At 43.9% G+C, this 21,903-nt stretch overlaps 1 protein-coding gene across 3 annotated transcripts; it reads left to right on the top strand.

Annotated features, from left to right (window-relative positions):
• Nucleotides 1-1,209: 1,209 nt before the first annotated feature.
• Nucleotides 1,210-21,233, top strand: LOC137211764 (WAP four-disulfide core domain protein 3-like). 3 transcript variants are annotated; one of them, XM_067714367.1, is made up of 6 exons: nucleotides 1,210-1,340; nucleotides 3,306-3,407; nucleotides 11,726-11,827; nucleotides 18,537-18,635; nucleotides 20,669-20,817; nucleotides 20,997-21,233. In XM_067714367.1, the coding sequence occupies exons 1-5, from the start codon at nucleotides 1,256-1,258 to the stop codon at nucleotides 20,812-20,814; spliced, it is 534 nt and encodes a 177-aa protein (XP_067570468.1). In that variant the 5' UTR covers nucleotides 1,210-1,255; the 3' UTR covers nucleotides 20,815-20,817; nucleotides 20,997-21,233. The 3 variants fall into 3 exon arrangements, with proteins under 3 accessions (XP_067570468.1, XP_067570470.1, XP_067570469.1); XM_067714369.1 differs by lacking the exon at nucleotides 11,726-11,827; XM_067714368.1 differs by lacking the exon at nucleotides 18,537-18,635.
• The last annotated feature ends 670 nt before the right edge of the window (nucleotides 21,234-21,903 follow it).

Raw genomic sequence — 21,903 nt, 5'->3', positions numbered from 1 at the left:
CTGAGATGGCCAGTCTGAGCCCTCCTCTTGCGGCTTGCTGAGTCTTTCTCTGTTCTCAGGGTAGCTTGTCCAGGCCTCCCCACAGGGAGTGCTAAGGCGTTTGTCCAGGCTCTGACCACCAAGGACAACGCAGACTTTCTCTTCATTCCCATGGTCATTGGGGTTTTACCTGCCTACGCCTTTCTCAAAGATTTTGAGAATCTTTGGATAGGAAAGAGGGTGGGCTCCTTCCACAGGCCCCTGTGGAATGTTTAGTTGTCCTTCTGCTGTAGTTCTGCTCATGTAGCTCACCCACACAGCCTTCTGTCCAGGAACCTCTTGGTATGGAGCAGAATAGGCTCAGAGAACACCAGTCACCAAGAGGGACCATGTCTCTCAACCCCCAAGGGCCCTGCCCAGCTTGTGATTTTTATTTTATTTATTTATTTTTTTTAATTTATTTATTTATTTATTCATTTATTTTTTGCTGCGTTGGGTCTTTGTTGCTGTGCGCGGGCTTTCTCTAGTTGCGGCGAGCAGGGGCTACTCTTTGTTGCGCTGCGTGGGCTTCTCATGGCGGTGGCTTCTCTTGTTGTGGAGCACGGGATGTAGGCTCACGGGCTTCCGTAGTTGTGGCTCACAGACTTTAAAGCGCAGGCTCAGTAGCTGTGGCGCACGGGCTTAGTTGCTCTGTGGCATGTGGGATCTTCCCGGACCAGGGTTCGAACCCATGTCCCCTGCCTTGGCCGGCAGATTCTTAACCACTGCGCCACCAGGGAAGTCCCAGCTTGTGATCTTTATACATCACTACCATTGTGGTTCCACCCTCAGCCCTGGGAACCACTCAAAGCACACATTCACCATCCTTGTGTAACCGGTCCTGCAGGACACCCCAGATGGGCCCTGACAAACAGCACCTGGCTTCGTAATGTAAGCTCGCACTCTGAAATTCTAATTTACACAAAGAAAATTCTTTTCTTTGACCACAGTTCCCAAGGGCACTAGGGAAACCAGGGGCAAGCTGTGATGAAGCAATGAATGAAGGGCTAAAAAATGTTCCCGAGCTCTCCCATTAGGTATCTGCGTCTCCAAGAAACCATTCCCTGATCTGAGAAAGCAGAAATCAAGGAAACTAGAACATCTGAGGGCACTCCCTTGAGGGCTTATATTCTGATACTCTTCCAGATCTTCTTCCTCCCGCCCCACCCTCCTTTCTGGTGACACTGAGAGTATAAAATGGGGCTGGGCTCTGCCCGTGCATCACATAAAGTTCAACATGAAGACAGGCACCATCTTTGTTCTGGTGGCTTTCATCGTCAGGGGGCTGGAGGTGGCCTATACTGCGAGACCTACTTTCGGAGGTGAGGTTGCTGAGGGGATCCTCCCTGAGAGCAGAGAAGGCACAGAGCCCAGTGTTACACCTGGGGATGGTTTGGCACGGAAGCTGCCGTGTCCCCACTGCAGAGTGGAGATTCAGCCTTGATCAGATGCATTTCCTTTGATCTAAATGAGCGGTCACCCTGCGTTTCCCATTCCCCTTATCAGATTGGGTTGGATCTGATCTGTGTCTCTAAAAGAGATATGTGTGGTTTATCTTACCATTTTGGTTGTTATTTTATTTACTGTTGCAGATATCTTTGTTAGATACATAGTCTTTTGTTATATAATCTATTTTATTTGTGTAATCTCTCTCTCTCCTTTCCCCTCTCTCTTACTATATGTTTTGCATTTAGAAAGCGTTTCGTTTTTTGTTCTATTAGTTACCTTAAACTAAGACCTTTGAGTACCACCCTTGGTCCCCCTTTTTTTTATTATTACCTATAGGTTTCCTGCTATGAGTGATAGTCATAATGAAATTAGCTAATTTCCTTCTTTCCTTCCTCCACACTCCCCTACCCCCAGCAGCTGATTTTAAGCAATATCCTTTCATTCCCACTTAATCATGTTAAGGTACTTATCAAGCTTACTCTGCTTTTCCTATGTTCTTTCCTTCCCCCTCCCTGATTTTTAATAGGTATATTGTCAAAACATATAGCTACTTCATAGACTCTTTCCATAGACCATTATTAAGTCTGAATTCTACTGTAAGTATATATCTAATGGCCTTACTAGTCCCCGTTTTGATGCCTCTCCAGTACTTTGGTTGGCTGGCGATCAGTCTCTAGTACATTCCTCAGGAAGTTCTCTTGGGAACAATGACCCCAGTCTTCTCCATCAGTCACCTCATTGCTTCCTGCGGATTTCTGCACAGATGCAGATGCCTCACTGGTGTGGTGGGTGACAGTGGTTTGTCCTCCTTCCATCCACTCATATTGTGGAGTTTGAGGGGATACCTTGTTCCGCAGTTTTGTTGTCTATGTGTTTTGAATTTTGCTATTTTGATTGCTCTGTGTGTTTTTAAGGGGAAATTATAGAAGATTCAAAAATTATGCCAACCTACACAATTAAAACCACCTTCCCAAAATCTGACGTTATTTTTTTGTAACAACTTCTAACTTTCTCCTTTGTGAAGTGTCTGTTCAATCCTCTTGCCCATTTTTCTATTAGGTTATCAATTGTTACTATTGATTTGTAAGGGATTCTGGATACAAGTTGTTTGTTGTATATATGTATTATAAACATTTTCTCCCAATGTAGCTTTTCTTTTCACTCTCTTAATGGTGTCATTCAATGAAGAAAAGTTCCTTATTTTAATGAGGTTCCATCTACCTATCTAGTTTAATGGTCAGCAATATTTTTGTAATATTTAAGAAATATTTGCCTATCCCGAGATCATGAAGCTATCTATTATAGTATCTTCTAGAAGCTTTATTGCTTTACCTTTCACTTCGGTCTATAACCCATTTGGAACAGAGTTTGTAGTGTGGTGTAAGGTAGGGGACAAGTTCCTTTTTTTCACATGGACAGTCCATGTTGCATTAATCCAACCACACTGAAATCCTGTAACTTTGTTTAAAATTGTCTTGATCCTTATTTTGATTATTGTTGGTTTGGGAAACTTACATATAAACTTTTAGAATCAGCTTATCCATTTTTGTGAAAAATCCTTCTACGATTTCTACTGGGATTATATTAAATTTCAATTTTGGGGGAAACTTGTTTCTTTATAACACTGAATCTTTTCATCCATGAACATGACGTCTGTCTCCATTTATAAGACAGTTAAATTTTTTTCTTAGTAATATAGTGTAGTTTTCTGCACATAATTGGTTAGATTTATTTCTAGGGAACTGATGGTTTTTGAAAGATATTGTAAAGGCATTGAGAGTATTTATTTTCTAATCGTAAGACTTCAAAGCTTCTAACTGTGTCTTTCCTCTCGCCAGCGATCTGTGTGAATGAGTGTTCAGGAGACTGGGACTGTGAAGGAGGAAAAGAATGCGTGGAGGTTGGCTGTGCACGTATCTGCGCCCCACAGACTAAAAAAGGTGAGCCCTGACTTTCTCCACCCCAGCCTATCCTGGGAGAATTAAGAGCTTGGTGTTACCTGAACTTGCACAATTGTGTGATCACCCAGAGAAACACACCCGAATGCCTGAGGGGTCCCTCTGTTCTTGCCCTTTGAGGGAAAGGTTGGTCTCAGAACATTTATCCCAACATTTTCAAGTATGAGAATCCTAAAAAAAAAAGAATCTCATTTAATTTTTCACAAGGAATACGTATTTATTACAGAAAAGTCAGAAACTACGGAACAAAATGATGGCAAGATGTGCCTGTAATCTTATTACTAGGAGGTAAACATGGTTACATGTATGTTCATATCCTTCCACAAATATATTCAGGGGGTATGGTGCCAAATAATCATGGCATCACACTCCACGAACAAACATCTTTAAACTTTTCTTTTTACTGTCAATAATATGTAGTGAATAGCTTGCTACAAGCATGGACATATTTCTACAACTCTATTTTTTTCAAAGACATCAAAGCATTTTTACTGTGAATGTACATTTTGTTTACTACTTCTTGACCAATGGGCTTTTAAACTTCTCTAATATTTTACTATCAAAGGGTTCCCTTGAAACTAAATCGTTCCGTTTATAACTTGATTATTTCCTTAGGAAACATTGCTAGAAATGATATTGCTGACTCAAAGGGCATGCATGTTTTTTTAAATCCAAAGATACTTGGCCAATTTGCGTTTGTGAGGATGTATTGTTTATGTCAAAAAGTTTCATAAACTTCAAAATGCTGGGTATTGTAAGGTCGGATCTTAACAAACGGCACCGCGAAACAGAGGAAAGCTTCAAGTGAGCTTTATTAGGGAGCGCTCCCGGGCGAGGTTCACTGGTCCGAGAGAAAGGAGCCAGAGAAGTCGCACCCGGGCGAGGGTTGGGCAAGATTTTATAGGGGAAGAAGGGAAAGGGGTGTGGTGAATCTGGGAGGGCGCAGGGTATTCCTTATTTGGTGGTCTTTTCGGGTATCCTGGGGGACCGTTAGTCCCGCCCCTCGAAAGACGGGAAGGCTGGGCCCAGTGCAAAGTCCCCAGGTCAGTTCCTGGAACTGGGTGGTGTGGAATGTCTCCAGGGCAGTTTCTGGAACTGGGTGGTCCGGAGAATTTCGTTCTGATGCAACCTGTGAATCTGATTGTGTTCCCCTGCCTCGGGCCAGTTGGCCTTACAGGTATATTTTAATTTTAAATTACATGCAACTTAAAAACAACTTCAAAGATGTTTATGAAATGTTTTTAGGGAATGTTTCAAAGATCCTTTGCCATAAGTTGGCATCCCACATGATGGGAAAAAAGTGAAAAACACATATTTGGCAAATTCTTTGTGCCAGATCTTTTTCAAAATACATTATTTTGTTTAATCTTGAGAACTTTAGGTATGAAAGATATAGGTATTCATCTCACGTCCATTTTACAGATGAGGAAACTAAAGAATGAACCAAATATATATTTTTCTTTTTCTCACCTTACCGTGATTCCTGTCCACCCTCTTCCTTTTCTTTTTCTATTTTTATTTTTATTATTATTATTTTGCGGTACATGGGCCTCTCACTGTTGTGGCCTCTCCCTTTGCGGAGCACAGGCTCCAGATGCGCAGGCTTAGCGGCCATGGCTCACGGGCCCAGCCGCTCCGCGGCATGTGGGATCTTCCCGGACCGGGGCACGAACCCATGTCCCCTGCATCAGCAGGCAGACTCTCAACCACTGCGCCACCAGGGAAGCCCTCTATTTTTATTTTAATTTTTATTTTTTTAACATCTTGATTGGAGTATAATTGCTTTACAATGGTGTGTTAGTTTCTGCTGTATAACAAAGTGAATCAGTTATACATATACATATATCTCCTCCCTCTTGCGTCTCCCTCCCACCCTCCCTATCCCACCCATCTAGGTGGTCACAAAGCACTGAGCTGATCTCCCTGTGCCATGTGGGTGCTTCCCACTAGCTATCTATTTTATATTTGGTAGTGTATATATGTCCATGCCACTCTCTCACTTTGTCCCAGCTTACCCTTCCCCCTCCCTGTGTCCTCAAGTCCATTCTCTACGTCTGCGTCTTTTTTCCTATCCTGCCCCTAGGTTCTTCAGAACCTTTTTTTTTTTAGATTCCGTGTATATGTGTTAGCATACGGTATTTGTTTTTCTCTTTCTGACTTACTTCACTCTGTACGACAGACTCTAGGTCCATCCACCTCACTACAAATAACTCAATTTCATTTCTTTTTATGGCTGAGTAATATTCCATTGTATACGTGTGCCACATCTTCTTTATCCATTCGTCTGTCGATGGACACTTAGGTTGCTTCCATGTCCTGGCTATTGTAAATAGTGCTGCAATGAACATTGTGGTACCTGACTCTTTCTGAATTATGGTTTTCTCAGGGTATACGCCTGGTAGTGGGATTGCTGTGTCATATGGTAGTTCTATTTTTAGTATTTTAAGGAAGCTCCATACTGTTCTCCACAGTGGCTGTATCAATTTACATTCTCACCAACAGTGCAAGAGGGTTCCATTTTCTCCACACCTTCTCCAGCATTTATTGTTTGTAGATTTTTTGATGATGGCCATTCTGACTGGTGTGAGGTAGTTTTTTTTTTTTTAACATCTTTATTAGAGTATAATTGCTTTACAATGGTGCGTCAGTTTCTGCCTTATAACAAAGTGAATCAGTTATACATATACATATGTCTCCATATCTCTTCCCTCTTGTATCACCCTCCCTCCCACCCCATGTGAGGTAGTTTTTTTTGTTTTTTGTTTTTAAGTGTTTGGCCACACCCCACGGCATGTGGGATCTTAGTTCCCCAGCCAGGGATTGAACCCATGCCTCCTGCATTGGAAGGCAGTGGACTGCGGGGGAGGTAGTTTTGATTGTAGTTTTGATTTGCATTTCTCTAATGATTAGTGATGCTGAACATCCTTTCATGCGTTTGTTGGCAGTCTGTATATCTTCTTTGGAGAAGTGTCTATTTAGGTCTTCTGCCCATTTTTGGATTGGGTTGTTTGTTTTTTGATACTGAGCTGCATGAACTGCTTGTAAATTTTGGAGATTAATTCTTTGTCAGTTGCTTCATTTGCAAATATTTTCTCCCATTCTGAGGGTTGTCTTTTCATCTTGTTTATGTTTTCCTTTGCACCCTCTTCCTTAAGTCACTTGGATCACACTGCAAACAGTGACACCAAAAAGTGCCTTAACAGTGCCCCCAACTTTCACTAAAGATCCCTGTCCTTCTCCAGCTCCAGGGAAGGCAGAGCCTGAGCGCCTGGCTCAGGAGCTAAGTCTATGGTGTTAGCTAACCTGTCGCCATCTGCTGGCTATCACTGTCTAGTGCATGACCTACCCAATCAACACAGCAGTACTGGCTAGAACTGATGAGGTGGAAATGTCTGTAAATCTCACTTTTGCATTTAATGTTCATTACACAGTTTTGAAGTAAATATTATTACCCGTATTTCAAGTGCTTGGAAACTGAGTCTCAGAGAGATTATGTGCTCATCCCATATCAGGCAGTTAGTAAATGGCAGAGGTGATCTCTTCACATCCAAAGCTAGAGTACTTCCCAGCACACCACGCTGCCTCCCGAAGAAATAATAATGAGGGGACGTTATCCACATGGTTCTGTACTTTCATCCACATTCAAACTATAAGAAAAAAACCCACCCCACCTCTTTGTATGGAGTGACCACAAGTGTGTGTCAGCTAACTGGCTACACTCTGACTCATTCTCGTGGCCATGCTCCCCACTTAGATCTCCATCCTGCTCAGACCACCTTGTCCTGTTCCCTGCAAAACCAACTGGAGCAAGCCACCTCTGTCCCAGTGGGGTTTCCCCACCTCTGGCTGGCTGACTGGACTTCCCCTGCGACTCCCCTCCTGACTCTCACAGCCCCTCCCTGGGGAGCCACGGGAGGAGGCAGTGGGGGTTTCTGATGGGGAAGGCTATTCCTGGGGCTGACATCATTGTCCTGGTTCGTGGGAGAGCACGGCTGCTAGCTCCACAGAGCCTTTGCAGCCGTCCAGTGTAACGAGGAGATGTGAAGCCGCACAGACCCCATTTGAACCCTGGCCCCTCCTTTTCCTAGCTCTGAGTTGGGTGCACGTTACTCATCCTAAAACGGTGATAATAGTTCGTACCTCACAGGGTCATTCTAAAGAGTGAATGAGGTTGTGCTAAATACTTAGCCCGGTGCCTGGCACTTAGCAAGTGCTCAATAAACGGTGGCCAAGAAACAAGTGAAGGGTTGGTGCCAGATATACACCTTCCCCGAGGCTCCCTTGGTCAAGAGGGAGCATTAGCACTATGTGGAGGTGAAGCTTTCAGGGCCTGGAGTCAGACAGACATTCTCTTGGCTTTAGGCTCGGCCGCTTACTGGCTGTGAGATCGTTTTGTGAGCTTGGGTCTCCTCTCTGTGGACCCATAAACAAGTCATTAGTAAAGCTCAGAGCGCCACCTATTTCTAAGGCTTAAATACGTATTTCCAAATTGCCTCATAAGGACCCTTTGAAAACATTAAAAAGGTTAAAACGTAACATAACGGAGCTTTTAGTATGTAACATGCATAAGGACACCATGCCTAATGGACTCAGTAATGCCACTAAATGGAAGTTTATGCTATTATTTACAGCTGTCTGTGCTTATATTTGAAAAGAGTAGCACAACACTTAATCATTTTATAGACAATGTATGGGTTTCATGGGGACTTGCTAACCGTATGCATTAACCCTGCGGTCTGGTCCTGCCTGACATGTACAAGGCTTAGAACCTGGCCCCAGGAGCTTGGGCCGCTACATCACTCCCTGGCTCTAGGTCGCAGCTCTGGTTTCCTTAGGTGCTTGTGACATGGACTGGAGGTTGAGGGTCAGACTGGGGGTTGGACCTTCCAAATTCTATTAACCTTTAAAATCTCAGAGGCAGCCAGGGACTCAGGAAAGACCAAGACCCCTGGTTGCCAAAGGCCCCTTCTCTTAAAGGGATGAATGAAAGATTTTTTCCTTTCTCTCATCTCTGCCAGGGTTTATATCTCCCCTATTCCCAGAGCAAAGGGAGTCCCATTAGATTTTCCCACCTACAATTGTCTCCCAATTTGTACTAAGGGGTGGCTTGGTTCCAGAAAGGAAAACCATAGCCTCAAACCTACAGAGGGTGAGAAATCTTTACGGCAGCAGCCTGTGTCGAAAAACAGGCAGTCATGACAGGCTGGATGGAGACCACCACTAGCTCAAATGACACTTTTGGGAGAGCTAGAAAAAGGCCCCTTACACCAGACAGAGTCCAGTGGGTGCCCAGTTTGGTAAACAAACGCCTTTATCCATTATGGAAAAGTTGCCTCTCCCTCTGGGCGGAGGACTTCAGAAATGAGGTCGAGATGTATTACAGTCCCACTCATCCTGTCAGCAGACATAATTGTGTGGCTCACAACCTGTAAAACCATACGTGGCAGCCCTGGCTAGAGTGGATGAGGGGGAAGTGTGCATGCCTTGATTTCTCATAACATCTTTTTAAGTTGTAGTGTCATGCTCATTTCACAGACATGGGAACTGGGGCTCAGAAAGGTGACATGACCTGTCAATACATGGCAAAGCCAGTCTCTTTAACTTGAAAAAACCCAGAACATTTTCATACACCCTCCCTGCAGAAAGTACCCTTCAAGAGTCACCATTTGCCCACTTCTGCCTCTTTCTTCATTCATTTCCTCAGGGCACAGAAACGCTAAGGACAAATGACCCAGCATCTTTGCATATGGTGTGTTCTGTCTTTTTCCTGTAAGTCCCAACCGGAGCAAGTGGGCCCTGTCCCAGAGGGACTTCCCCGTGTCTGGCCGGCTACCTGGCCTTCCTCCACATCTCCCCTGCCTTCCCTTAGTCAGGACCCATAGCCCCATCCTGAGAAGGGCTTCTGATGGGAGCAGCTATTCCTGGGGCTGTCATCACTGTCCTGGTTCGTGGGTGGACACAAATGCTAGCGCCACAGAGACCTGGGAGCAGTAACGAGGAAGCTTCTTTTGAAATCTTTCCTTGGAATCAGACTTAGCAGATTCTGTGTCAGCTTTTTTCTGTCTCTGTGGTCTTGTGCAATTTGCTCGAGCTCCCAGAGCCTCAGTTTCTGTACATGGGGATTACGAAGACCTACCTCCTAGAGACCTTGTGACAAATAAATGAGATCACAGATGTGACTCACTTGCCTAGAGCTGGCACAATAACAAGGGCTCACTAAATGGTAGAAAAAGTCCCTGGGAGCATGAGAGCCAGAAATGCCCCATTTCTGAAGGTGCCCTTCATCGAAAGGGAGCATCACCCTCATGTGACTGTGAAAAAACAGGATGTCCAGAGTCCAAAAATCTCCAATTGAATCCCAGCCTCGCCACAGGCCCTCCGCTATTATCACCTATGTCTCTGTTTGGAGGACAATTAACAAGACTTCAATCAAACCCACAGCCCTGAATACCTTTAAGCGTTTTGATTCATATTTTCAAAATCACCCCATGAGGACAATGTAATTATGTAAAAAATGTCAGGCAACCCACACGATGGTTGATTGTCCAGTTAACTCAGTGATTCTATTAAACTGTTTTGTAATTTATTGGGTACAATAGGTTCCACGTGTGTTTGAAAAACCAGCAGCGTGTACTATTTGACAATATGTGGTGTCTAGAAGGATTTACCAACCTTATGCACTAACTAATTCCCTGACAGATACACAGTCACTCTGGGAAGAAACATCACATTCTGAGCTCCTGCTGTTTGCCAGGCAGGTCCTGAGATTATTGCTTTTAAATCTCAGAGGTACAGTAGTAACAAATATCACTGTTATACAGATGAGGAAACTGAGGCATACAGCAGTGAAATGACTTTCTTGTGGCCACATAGATAATGAGGGAGAGCCCAGGTCTGCCTGTGAAGCATATTGAAAGGGCATATTGAAAGCCCTCTGTTGTGGCCATTTGCATAAATTAGAATATATCCTATTCTCTTGTATAAAGTATCCTATCATGCATGACATACATCTTTTAAAATTTAACATAAATTGTGGACATCTTTCCATGTCCACACAAATACATCTCATTCTTTTTGGATTATGTGATGACTAATGAATAAGTTTACTATAATTCATTTAACCAATTCCCTTTTGGTCGTCATTCTATTTGCGTGACATTTTTTGCTGTTGCCCAGGTTGCTGTAATGAACGTGATTTTATATTTTTGTCCATAGGTGGAAATGTTTCCTGTAGAATATATTTCTTAGGAGTGAAATGAAAAGGTCAAGGTTATGAACATTTTTTTTCATATTCTCTCCCTTTCCTCTCCTCTTCCTCCCTCCCTCTCTCTCTCCCTCCCCGCCCTCTCCTTCCTTCCTTCTTATACCTCCTCCCTCCCCCCATCTTCCTCATTGACCAGAAGGACTTTCCCCTTTTCTATGGAATGAGAATTCACATCATGTCCAGCATCTTCTCTCTGCTCAGAGCTCTAAGCCTTGTGTGTGTTAAAAGGCGCTTCTGAAATTTCGAAAAATTTTTCTCTTTTAGCAGAGCCTGTTGTTGTCTAATTCAACAAAGCCTAATTTGAAACTCACTGCCGAGCCCTGGCCCCTTTATTCCAGGCTGATGTGCCCTCCCCACGAAGCAAGGGCTGCCATTAACTCAATGAGTTGTGGGCGGGCAATGGGCAGCCAGAAACTAGGAAGAATTGGGAACAAAAGATACATTGAATCAACATCTCGGAGTAATATCATCTCATTACATCATGTACATTGTGAAAGCATTCTTTAAACTGTAAAGTTCTATTCAGATTGTGAACTTTTTTGCAATAGTAGACATTTTATAAATTACATAATTTTTTTTGCAATAGTAGACATTTTATAAATTACATAATTTGTTAAAGTGATAAAATGTAGATGGTACCTCGTAGGAAGGGCTCCGTTCATTCTTTGCTCCAGCCCCTTCCTAGTACCTGCTCCTGAGACTTAAGTTTGTTTGTTTGTTTGTTTTTTAATTTATTTATTTATTTTTGCTGTGTTGCGTCTTCATTTCTGTGCCAGGGCTTTCCCTAGTTGTGGCGAGCGGGGCCCACTCTTCATTGCGGTGCGCGGGCCTCTCACTATTGTGGCCTCCCTTGTTGCGGAGCACAGGCTCCAGATGCGCAGGCTCAGTAGTTGTGGCTCACGGGCCCAGTTGCTCCGCTCCACGTGGGATCCTCTCAGACCAGGGCTCGGACCCGTGTTCCCTGCATTAGCAGGCAGATTCTCAACCACTGCGCCACCAGGGAAGCCCTAAGTTTTTGATGTATCTTCTCTGGCAGGCTACTGTGAGACCCGGTGCTGGAAAAACTGGAACTGCGGAGCCAGGAAATGGTGCACGCAGAAGGGCTGTAGGAAAGTCTGCTCCAGCTCCTCCAGAGGAGGTAAGACAGGAGCCCCGCCTGATTCCCCAGCCAGTTGTGCCAGGGTTAGCCCTGCCTGGCCTTTCCAAAACTGTGCTGCTGATCAGAAATGGGACAGAAACCCATCAGTGTTCCTGGGGGCTCTTCCTCCACTCTTGCCCTTACAGGGGGAAAACAGGTGAGAGAGCCATGTGCCCAGCATGTCATTAATAAATACCCCTTAAAAAGACCTTTAATCATTTCCCTTTTTTTTCCTCCAAGTGAAGCTCATTATATAAAAGTCAGAAACTACTGATGAGCCTATATATGTGTATATATGTATATACTATGATTATGGTATGATCATTATATATATATATATATATGGTATGCTTATATAATCATAATATTTTGACTGTCTAGAAAATAATGAACACTTCCACAGCATTATACTTATTATCTGTATTTATATAAATATTAATGATATTTACTATTATTATATTTTTAACCCAGAAAAAACATTCCATAAATACTTTTTTGTCACTTAAGTTTTGTTGGGAGCATCTTTCACTGTCAACACAATATATTTCATTTTACTTGATTTCACATATTTAATTATTAAATTTAATAAATTTAATTTACTGTATCCCACCATATAGAATATACTACATCACCTCAGTAAATCACCTTCTAGTGGACATTTCAGGTGGGATTTTGTTTTGTTATCTTGTTTACTGTTGCTATTCTAAGCAATACCTCAATGCTGGTTTTTCTCACTAGATTTTCTGTACCTCCTTATTATGCCTGAATGAAGAAACTGAAGTTTCTCGGGTTAAAGTGACTGTGAATTGCTTGTGGTTATAAAACCAGTGAGTGGCTAAGTCAAGATTGATGCCGGCTCCGTGCCTGGCAGAGTGGGAGGTGCAGGGCAGGGCTCCGGAGCCTTCAAATCCCACCTCTGCAGCTCACCAAAGTGGGGTTTAGGGCAAGTTACTTAACCTCGAGTTCCTCTGCTGCAACGTGGGTCAACACCTATTGCAGAGGGTATGGTGAGGACTGAATGTGCTCAAGTAGAGCATGTATTTGGCCCTGACCTTAGCACATAATTTTTTAAAAAAATTAATGGTAGGGAAAAGAACGGAGTAACAGGAAATACTGTTAAGTAGGAGGCAACACCACACGGGCTTAGGACTTTACTTCAAAACGTTGCTCTGTGGACACTGGGGAAATGTATGTAATATTTTTAACCCCCAGTTTCCTCATCAGGGAAACCCAGAAAATGTTATCTCCGTTACTACATCGTGTGAGGATTAAATGAAATATATGAATGTATATAGTACTGTCAGCCTTTTAAAAGAAAAAGGTAAGCAATTCAGCCAGCAAAATTGAGTTTATTCGAGAATAGCAGAGGAGTTGCAATTGGAGACAAGGAAAATGTGGCAAACCACCGGCAAGTCTGGAGAACAAAGGAGAGCGTGCTTTCACAGAGGACAGGAGGAAGTTGGGAGGGGTTGTTTCGTGCAGCAGTTCATTGGAGGAAAGTGAGAGTCTGAAGTGGTGGTAGCTTCTCATTGGCTGCAGGCGAGGGCGGCTCCTGGCCGGCGGCCAACAGGAAATCTTCCTCTTTCCTGCTGGAGGACGCAAGCTGCCATGAGTGGTACCTGCATGAGAGCCCTTCCTTCGTGGTTTCCTCGCTCCTATTTTGAGTTAGGTTTCCTTAACACGTTTTTCACAGTATAAACATCTGGAGAAGCAGATGTGCTCAGAAAACCAGTGACTCATTGCATGGGGCCGCCCTGTGGCAGAACTCATGGGAGCTGGGACAAGCAAAAAGAATCTTAGCATCCACTCCTCCTCTGCCCTCTTTTCCTCCTAAACCTGGCTAATTTAATTCAGGTCACCCAGAAGAAAAAAATGAAATAAAAATCGGAAAAGGTGGGGCTTCCCTGGTGGCGCAGTGGTTGAGAGTCCGCCTGCCAATGTAGGGGACACGGGTTCGTGCCCCGGTCCGGGAGGATCCCACATGCCGCGGAGCAGCTGGGCCCGTGAGCCATGGCCGCTGAGCCTGCGCGTCCGGAGCCTGTGCTCCGCAACGGGAGAGGCCACAACAGTGAGAGGCCCGCGTACCGCAAAAAAAAAAAAAAGAAAGAAAATCGGAAAAGAACAGATGAGACTCTTAGCTTGGGCACATAGTTTGTTGGATATGATCAGCCTCTACTCTCAAATTATTTGTGTAAGAAACTCCACATTTTAAATGAGGAATCTATCCTGGAGAAGAAATAGATGCTACAGGAAGCCGGTGTTTGTGCACTGGCTCAACTGGCAGAGTTGTTGCAGAGATTATTTGTTCTTTTCTTCCTTTAACGTGAAAGCTCTGGAAATCTTACAGGAGATGAACTCATTCACGAAACAGTCCCACCAGACCAGAGAATAAGTGCATGCAGGGGTTATACCATCCTCAAGACAGGAGCCAGGAGCTGGAAACCTAGGGCCTGAACTCTCCTCCCATCAGGTCTGGGGACCTCTGACCAGAGCCCCAACCCAAGGACTCCCAGCCAGACTCACTGGGGGTGAGCTGGTGCCTACATTAGCTTGGTTTCCCAAAGCCACAGGCATGTCAGTCTCACTGTTGATCAATGGTGTCAGTTTCCCTGCAGGCTGCTGGGATTTGACACTTCCTTCTCTTGTTGTCTGCTTCTGGGGCACACAGCAGGGTGGCCCCAGTCCCCATCCCCTGAAAAGGCTTTGGTTGCACATTCTCTTTAATTTGGCTCACTCTTTCAGGGCACCATCCCCCCACCCCACAATCTTCCTAGCAACGTTTCTGCTCAATGCTCTGCACAGCTGGATAAGAAGAAAATTTGAGAAGTCCCCTAACAAGTTACACCCCCAATTGTTCCCCAAATTTGCCCTCAAGCAGTGCCCCAGACCAAACCTTTGCTCCCTCAGGCTGAATTTTTTCCTGCCCAATACGGTTTCTTTATATGTAAGTTGGTGATAATTAAGGTCTTGATACTGATACGTGACTCTAAAATCACAAGTAGCGAAATCAGTCAGGTCACTTAAAGAGGAGACATTCTTTTGAACCAAAAGGCCACTGGTTACAATGAGCACCTTGCAAGCACACCCTCAGCTTCACTGCCAAGGAAAGGACCAGGCTGTGCTTCTGCTGCAGTCAGGATGACAGAGGGACTTCATCCTGGATGCGGAGACTTTAATGGTTTCTTCACGTCACTCGGTTTCACAGTTTCAGTGACACAAGGTGGCTTTTGCTCAATGAGCCTTTGATCAATTACTCCTCTACCTTTCCAAGTATGTGGTACCTCCATCCCTCTAATCCCAAGGAAGGGAAGAGGAGGCAATAGAGTTAGCCACGTGGTGGACTTGAGCCACTGGAAACCCCTGGTGTTGGCTGCTGGCAGTGCATCTGTGATGGTGTCACAAACAGCAAGAGACCTCAGGAGGCACCAGGGTTTGGGAGGCTGAGAACCAGCACCATTTCCTTGGTGAGAGAGGCCTGAACTGGGAACCATGTAGGTAGAATGCCACCCTGTACACCTAGGAGAGGAAAGCCATCTTTGTAGGTGCAGTGGTGGTCAGCATGGAAAAGGTTACACCGGTCTGCAACAGATGCCTGGGAGGTCAGGGATGAGCATAGTTCCTCAAGTGTTTGTTTGTTTTAAATTACTTAATTAATTTGGCTGCGTTGTGTCTTCGTTGTGGCACACGGGATCTTTAGTTGTGGCATGCGGATCTTTAGTTGTGGCATGCAAACTCTTAACTGTGGCATGAGGGATCTAGTTCCCTGAGCAGAGATCGAACCCAGGCCCCCTGCATTGGAAGCGCAGAGTCTTAACCACTGGACCACCAGGGAAGCCCTGTTCCTCAAGTGTTTATGGGTTCCTACCCTGAAGGCTGACCATTAACCTCCCCCGCCCCCCAAAAAAGTCATTGTGCCTCCCAAAAGACACATTGGACCCTCAGGCATATGAGGCCCCAGCAGAACCAATCCAAGAAGCCACGAGGGCATATGTGTCTGTTGGGGAATCACAGAGAAGGTATTGATTCAATATGGACTTTGGGGCCAGGTCCTCCCGGGTTCCAACCCCAGAACCACCGCTCACAAGCCCCAACCGTGGGCGAGTCATTTATGTTCTCTGAGCTCCTAGTTCCTCATTTCTTAAATGGGAACGATACATAGCTCAACAACTCTTTCTTGTGTGTGCAACTGTCACACATAGGAATTGCTCTGTGAGTATGAAAATCCTTCTGTTTTTCTGCTCATCAACAGCTTTGGCCAAAAAGCTGAAGCTCATTTCTCTGAATTTTCTTTATTTTCTTAATGTATGTTCCTTTGTTTGTTGAAGTTACACATTTCTTGCCAAAATTAAAATGTCATAGACTAAACAAAAAGGGCTAAATCTGCCTACAGTTCTATCCCCTTTGAATAATCACCATTGATTGTTGGGTAAACATTATTTCAATGTCCTCTATGAATATGCTAATATATACTTATTTTTATATGTCCTGTTTCATTCTCCATTACACTGTGTGATATATGCCATGTATAAGTGGGTCCATTGCCTAATCTCCGCCATGTGTATGGTAGCTTCCAGATACCCATACCTAAGGCTTCTTTGTGTTCACTGAGGCTTTTATTCTTTTTCTTTTTTCTTTAATTTTTTATTTTATATTGGAGTATAGGTGATTAACAATGTTGTGTTAGTTTCAGATGTACAGCAAAGTGATTCAGTTATACATATACATGTATCTATTCTTTTTCATATTCTTTTCCCATTTAGGTTTCTACATAATATTGAGCAGAGTTCCCTGTGCTATACAGTAGGTCCTTGTTGGTTTTCCTTTTTAAATATAGCAGTGTGTACATGTCAATCCCAAATTCCCTAACTATCCCTTCCCTCCACCCTTCCCCCACTGGTAACCATAAATTCATTCTCTAAGTCTGTGAGTCCATTTCTGTTTTGTAAATACGTTTATTTGTATCATTTCTTTTTAGATTCCACATAAAAGCAATATCATACGATATTTGTCTTTCTCTGTCTGACTTACTTCACTCAGTATGACAACCTTTATGTCCATCCATGTTGCTGCAAATGGCATTTCACTGTTTTTAATGGCTGAGTAATATTCCATTGTATATATGTGCCACATCTTCTTTATCCATTCCTCTGTCGATGGACGTTTAGGTTGCTTCCATGTCTTGGGTATTATAAACAGTGCTGCAATGAACATTGGGGTACATGTATCATTTCGGACCATGTTTTTCTCCCGATATATGCCCAGTAGTGGGATTGCTGGGTCGTGTGGTAGTTCTATTTTTAGTTTTTTGAGGAACCTCCACACTGTTCTCCACAGCAGCTGTACCAATTTACATTTCCACCAACTCACTGAGCCTTTTCTGATGTTAGAAATCTGTATGGAGCACTGCCGAGGAGACTGGGACTGTGGAGCTGGAGAACAATGTATCAAGAGGGGATGTAGTCGAGTCTGCTCTTCAGTCCCGGACCCAGGAGGTAAGAGCACACAGCCCTGCCCAGGTCCCCAAACCCTGCACAACACAGAGACTGTGTACTTAGCTCTGCCCAGACTTCCCTTCCTTAGACGGTAAATTTCCAGGGTCTCTGCTTTCAGGCTTGTCCTTCCAGAGGGAAAAGCATGTCACAGACCTGTGTGTCCTGACTTTTTGAGCACAGAAACTTCTTCTTTTATTTTGTTACACAACTAATAATGTTCATTATAAAAAAAACTCAGAAATACTACTAATTAAAAAGATAAATTATCCAATGGATAATAATTATCCATAAATTATCCCATTACCCAGATAACCACGTTAACCTTTAAAATAAAAGCTTCCATGTTTCATACACACACAGATATATTTTTTCAGCTTTAACAAGGAATAAATGTTTGTTTTGTGGTTACTGCATGTCTGGAACTGTGCTGAGTGCTGGGAGATAGTTAAGGAGAAGTCTTCGTCCTTAAAGATCTCATAGTAACAGAGATATAAACAAACAAACAAAAATCCAGGATATATGATTTTTACAGATATGGTGTTGCAGCCCATCCCTGATCAATAAACACAATTCTATCACACATTTTAAAAAGCTTCATTGTTTTCCAGTATGATATGCCTTCTTTCCATGCCTTCTTCTACTATTATAGAATTAGATAATTATCATTTTGAGTTACTTTTTAATAACAAGAACAAGATAAATGTCCTTGAGCTAAATCATATTTCTTAGCATAAATTCCTAAAAGTAGAATGGCCAAATTACATTTGAAAGCTTTTGATATAGATTGCTATATTGCCTCATGAAGACACCTTTCAACACCAAAAAAGCTATAGCCTCACTCCACATATTTGTAATTTAACAGACAAACATCTACTCGCATTGTGTATGTATATATCTGTGTCATTGATGTGTTTGTACTTATATTTGTAAAAGCCAAGAGAAGATTCCAGAAGGAGCTACAGGAAATAGTAGATATCTCCTGGGAAATGGGCTGGTTGGGTTGAGGGAAAGAGAAACTTCCTTTTTACTTAATATAGTTGAGTATTTTTTGTTTTAAAAATAAAAACATACTACTTTTCATATAGTGCAAAATAGGTAGATAGCTTGTCTATATTTTTTGAATTGGATAAAAGGTTAAACAAACAAACCTTCTCACAGCCCTCCCCTGTTATCCTGTCAGGCTTAACAGTTTTCAGCTGAATTTTTTCTACGAGTAGATTGTGTGGAGGAATGCCGAGGACCCTGGGACTGCGCTGTAGGGAGCTGGTGTGTCAAAAACGGATGTGGCCATGTCTGCATACCCTTAGGAAACCCAGGTAAGCGCTGCAAGCCCAGCTGTCCATGTCCCTGACTAACTGAATGCTTAGCCCTGCCAGGACAATGGCTCTTAGGCCAGCTGCACAGAGAGAGAGGAGGCGGCTATACTGGGGCCACTACTAACCTCTGGGAGAATTAGAAAAGAATAGAATTCTTCCAAGTCTAGAAGACCATGAAGACAGATTAATAATATCTTGCTTTAGAAGTATTTGTAAACTTGAAAAAGCTGGAAATACTCTTAAAACAGAAATGAAATAACGTTAAGGTAGCAAATTATTCTTCAACAAGGTCTGGAAAGAACACGGTTCTGAACAAGTTAGCTGATCTCTCACACCCAAACACACGTCCACACCGGTGTGAAACACACAGGTCCATTCATTCAGTCCACCAGCATGTACGCCTGCCCAGGCGGATTCTTGCCAGCCATGGCTGGCTGGTACTCTTTCCCCACAGAACCTTCAACTCCCTAGGATTGATCCTTCAAGCCTAGGATTGATCTTCGCTGCTGTAAGTTTGGTGGGTGCATCAAAGTGGCCTGGGAGTGACTTCCCTGGTGGTCCAGCGGTTAAGACTGCAAGCTTCCAATGCAGGGGGCCCAGGTTCGATCCCTGGTTGGAGAACTAAGATCCCACTTGCTGCATGGCACAGCCAAAAAAACAAACAAAAACCAAAGTGGTCTGGGAACTAGGGAGGCTGTAGTGTTAAGACTGGGTGTATCATCCAGGGAACAGCTCGCTAACACACCTCTACATGGTCTCAGGATCAAGGACCACACTTAGATGTTTTGGGGTCGGGGGGAGACAGAGGTGTATGTAAGGAAATCCCACAGATGAAGGAGATCTCTGCCCAACATGGAATAGAGAATTGTCAACCACCATTTCACTTGATTCACAAGAGTGATATCCAGCCTGCATTTTCCATGTTAGTCAGTCTACCCTAACTCAATAGGGTAGACTGTTTTGGGGGGTGATATACAGCAGGGGTTCTCCCATATCAACACACATAAGAATGACCTTGTGAGGGGTACTTCCTTGGTGGTCCAGTGGTTGAGAATCCATCTTGCAATGCAGGGGACACCGGTTCGATCCCTGGTCGGGGAACTAAGATCCCACATGTCACGGGGCAACTAAGCCTGCGCGCCACAACTACGGAGCCCACACACCACAGCTAGAGAGAAGCCCACGCACCGCAACGAACGATCCCGTGTGCCGCAACTAAGACCCAATGCAGCCAAAAATAAATAAATAATAAATATATATTTTTAAATGAATGACCGGGGGGAAGGCTTGTTAAATCCAGATTGTTGTGCCCCAACCCTAGAGTTTCTGTTTCAGTAGGTCTGGGGTGGGGCCCAAGAATCTGAATTTCTAACAAGCTCCCAGGGGATACTGATTCTGCTGGGTCAGGGGACCCATTTTGAGTAACACTAGATACTGGATTGGGGATCTTAGTTCCCTGACCAGGGATGGAACCCGGGTCACAGCAGTGAAAGCACCACGTCCTAACCACTGGACCAGCAGGGAACTCCCTTTAAACAAAACAAAAACAAAAAACTTGAAACCTGGTCTTTTGTCTTTTATCTACTATTTCTTTCCAAATGCAGTCATCAGAGCCCTATACTAGAAGTAAGGCTGGTGGTGGTGTTAGTACCCAGTCTGATTTTCACACTGTGGGACTCAGTGTTCATTGGCGCCTGAAGGCACATAGAATTGGTGAGAAGTTGTTTCTGTTTGTGATCTGGGATTTAATTATCTAGTTTCAGCTGGAACAAAAAGGAGGGGGTTAATGGCAAAGCTCTCTCCTCTTCTCCCAGGATGCTGCAGCTGCTGGTCATCAGTGTGTTTTCCCACACACAAAACAGTACTGTGTGCCTCCAAGGTTTAGAAGGGGGAAAGATTGGGGGCATCCAGAAGGGAAGAGGCTAAAGGTCCATCAGGGAGTGAGACACTTCAGCTCGCTCGCTCTCAGCACTGGGTCCCACTCCCTTCTACAGAGCCAGCCTGGGTTCTGGCAAGACTGTTTTGTTTTTCAGCTGAAGAGAGACCTGGATCTTGTCCACAGCTGGCACCAGGATTGATTGGAACTTGTGTTGAAATGTGCTCAGGGGATGAATCCTGTCCCCTGGGACAAAAATGCTGCAGCCATGGTTGTGGACACTCTTGTCAACCCGCTGTTTGAGCCGTGAGTATAAGATAGAGAGCTGCTTAAGGGGAGGATGAGTCCCTGCTGGCCTTTGCCAGCCCAGAAGGGACCCCGGCTGCCCCTCTGCTCACTGAAGTCTGGGTGACTTGTGGAGAAAGCTGGTTGGTAGCAAAGAGCAGGAATTTCTGGAAAGTGACATAATTACCTTTGTATTTTAGGAGGAGGACTTCACTATCCGTTTGGATGATAATTGAACCTTGGCCTCCTTCAGTAACTGTTCCCAAACGTCATCTTTATTCTAAGAGCTGTGCTTTCTTACCGACCCCAGGATCACAGGATGTGGATCTAAAATAACTTGGTTTAAGTGTTGAATTGTGGCAATTGAGGACTCATGGGGTGACTGCTTTCAAAATTATCTTTCTTCTTAATAAAATGATTTCTGTAGCATTATCAAACCTGAGTCATTATTTCTATGTAAGATTTCTAGTTCACTGACATTAGTACCTCTACCTCCAACAAGTATTTAACCCCAATCTATGGACCCTCTCTCTTTTTCATCATCCATCACCATTCATGTCCTCTGTTTCTTCCTCAGCCTTTTCCCTGAGACCAGCCCAGGCACTCAACACTGCCTGGAAATCTAACCACACTTCCCCCAGAAAATTCACTCTCCCAACAACCAAGATTTCCACTTATCTTTCTTCAGCTCCCCATCTCATCTACCTCTCACTCCAACTTCCACCATTCAGGTCTCACCGTCTATCTCATCTATCCTTCATTAGGAAAAGAACTGCACGTTTGCAAAAATGTCCTCCTCTTCTATCCCCATATATGTGTATCCATTTACTCTGCTTTATCCCCAGTAATAATGGGAAAAAAATGCTCGCTACTCCTATTTAAGTCCAACCCCTCCACTAACATTCTTCTTTTCTAATGAAAGACTTCTCTAGTTATTATCTCCAGTACCGTAGACGTCTCCCTTACTACTGGATCCCCCCCTTGTCACACACCTATGCCTTGACTCCATATTTCAATCCAGCTACCATCCACTCCACAGCTGAAACTCCAGCTATCATTGTCTGTCTATATTTGCTTCTCTACTTCCTCATCACTGTTTCCATCCCC

The sequence above is a fragment of the Pseudorca crassidens genome, chromosome 19 (assembly GCF_039906515.1).
Source record: "Pseudorca crassidens isolate mPseCra1 chromosome 19, mPseCra1.hap1, whole genome shotgun sequence".
NCBI lineage: Eukaryota > Metazoa > Chordata > Mammalia > Artiodactyla > Delphinidae > Pseudorca > Pseudorca crassidens.
Note: the sequence above shows the minus strand (reverse complement) of the source record. Positions and strands in the feature narration are given on the sequence as shown.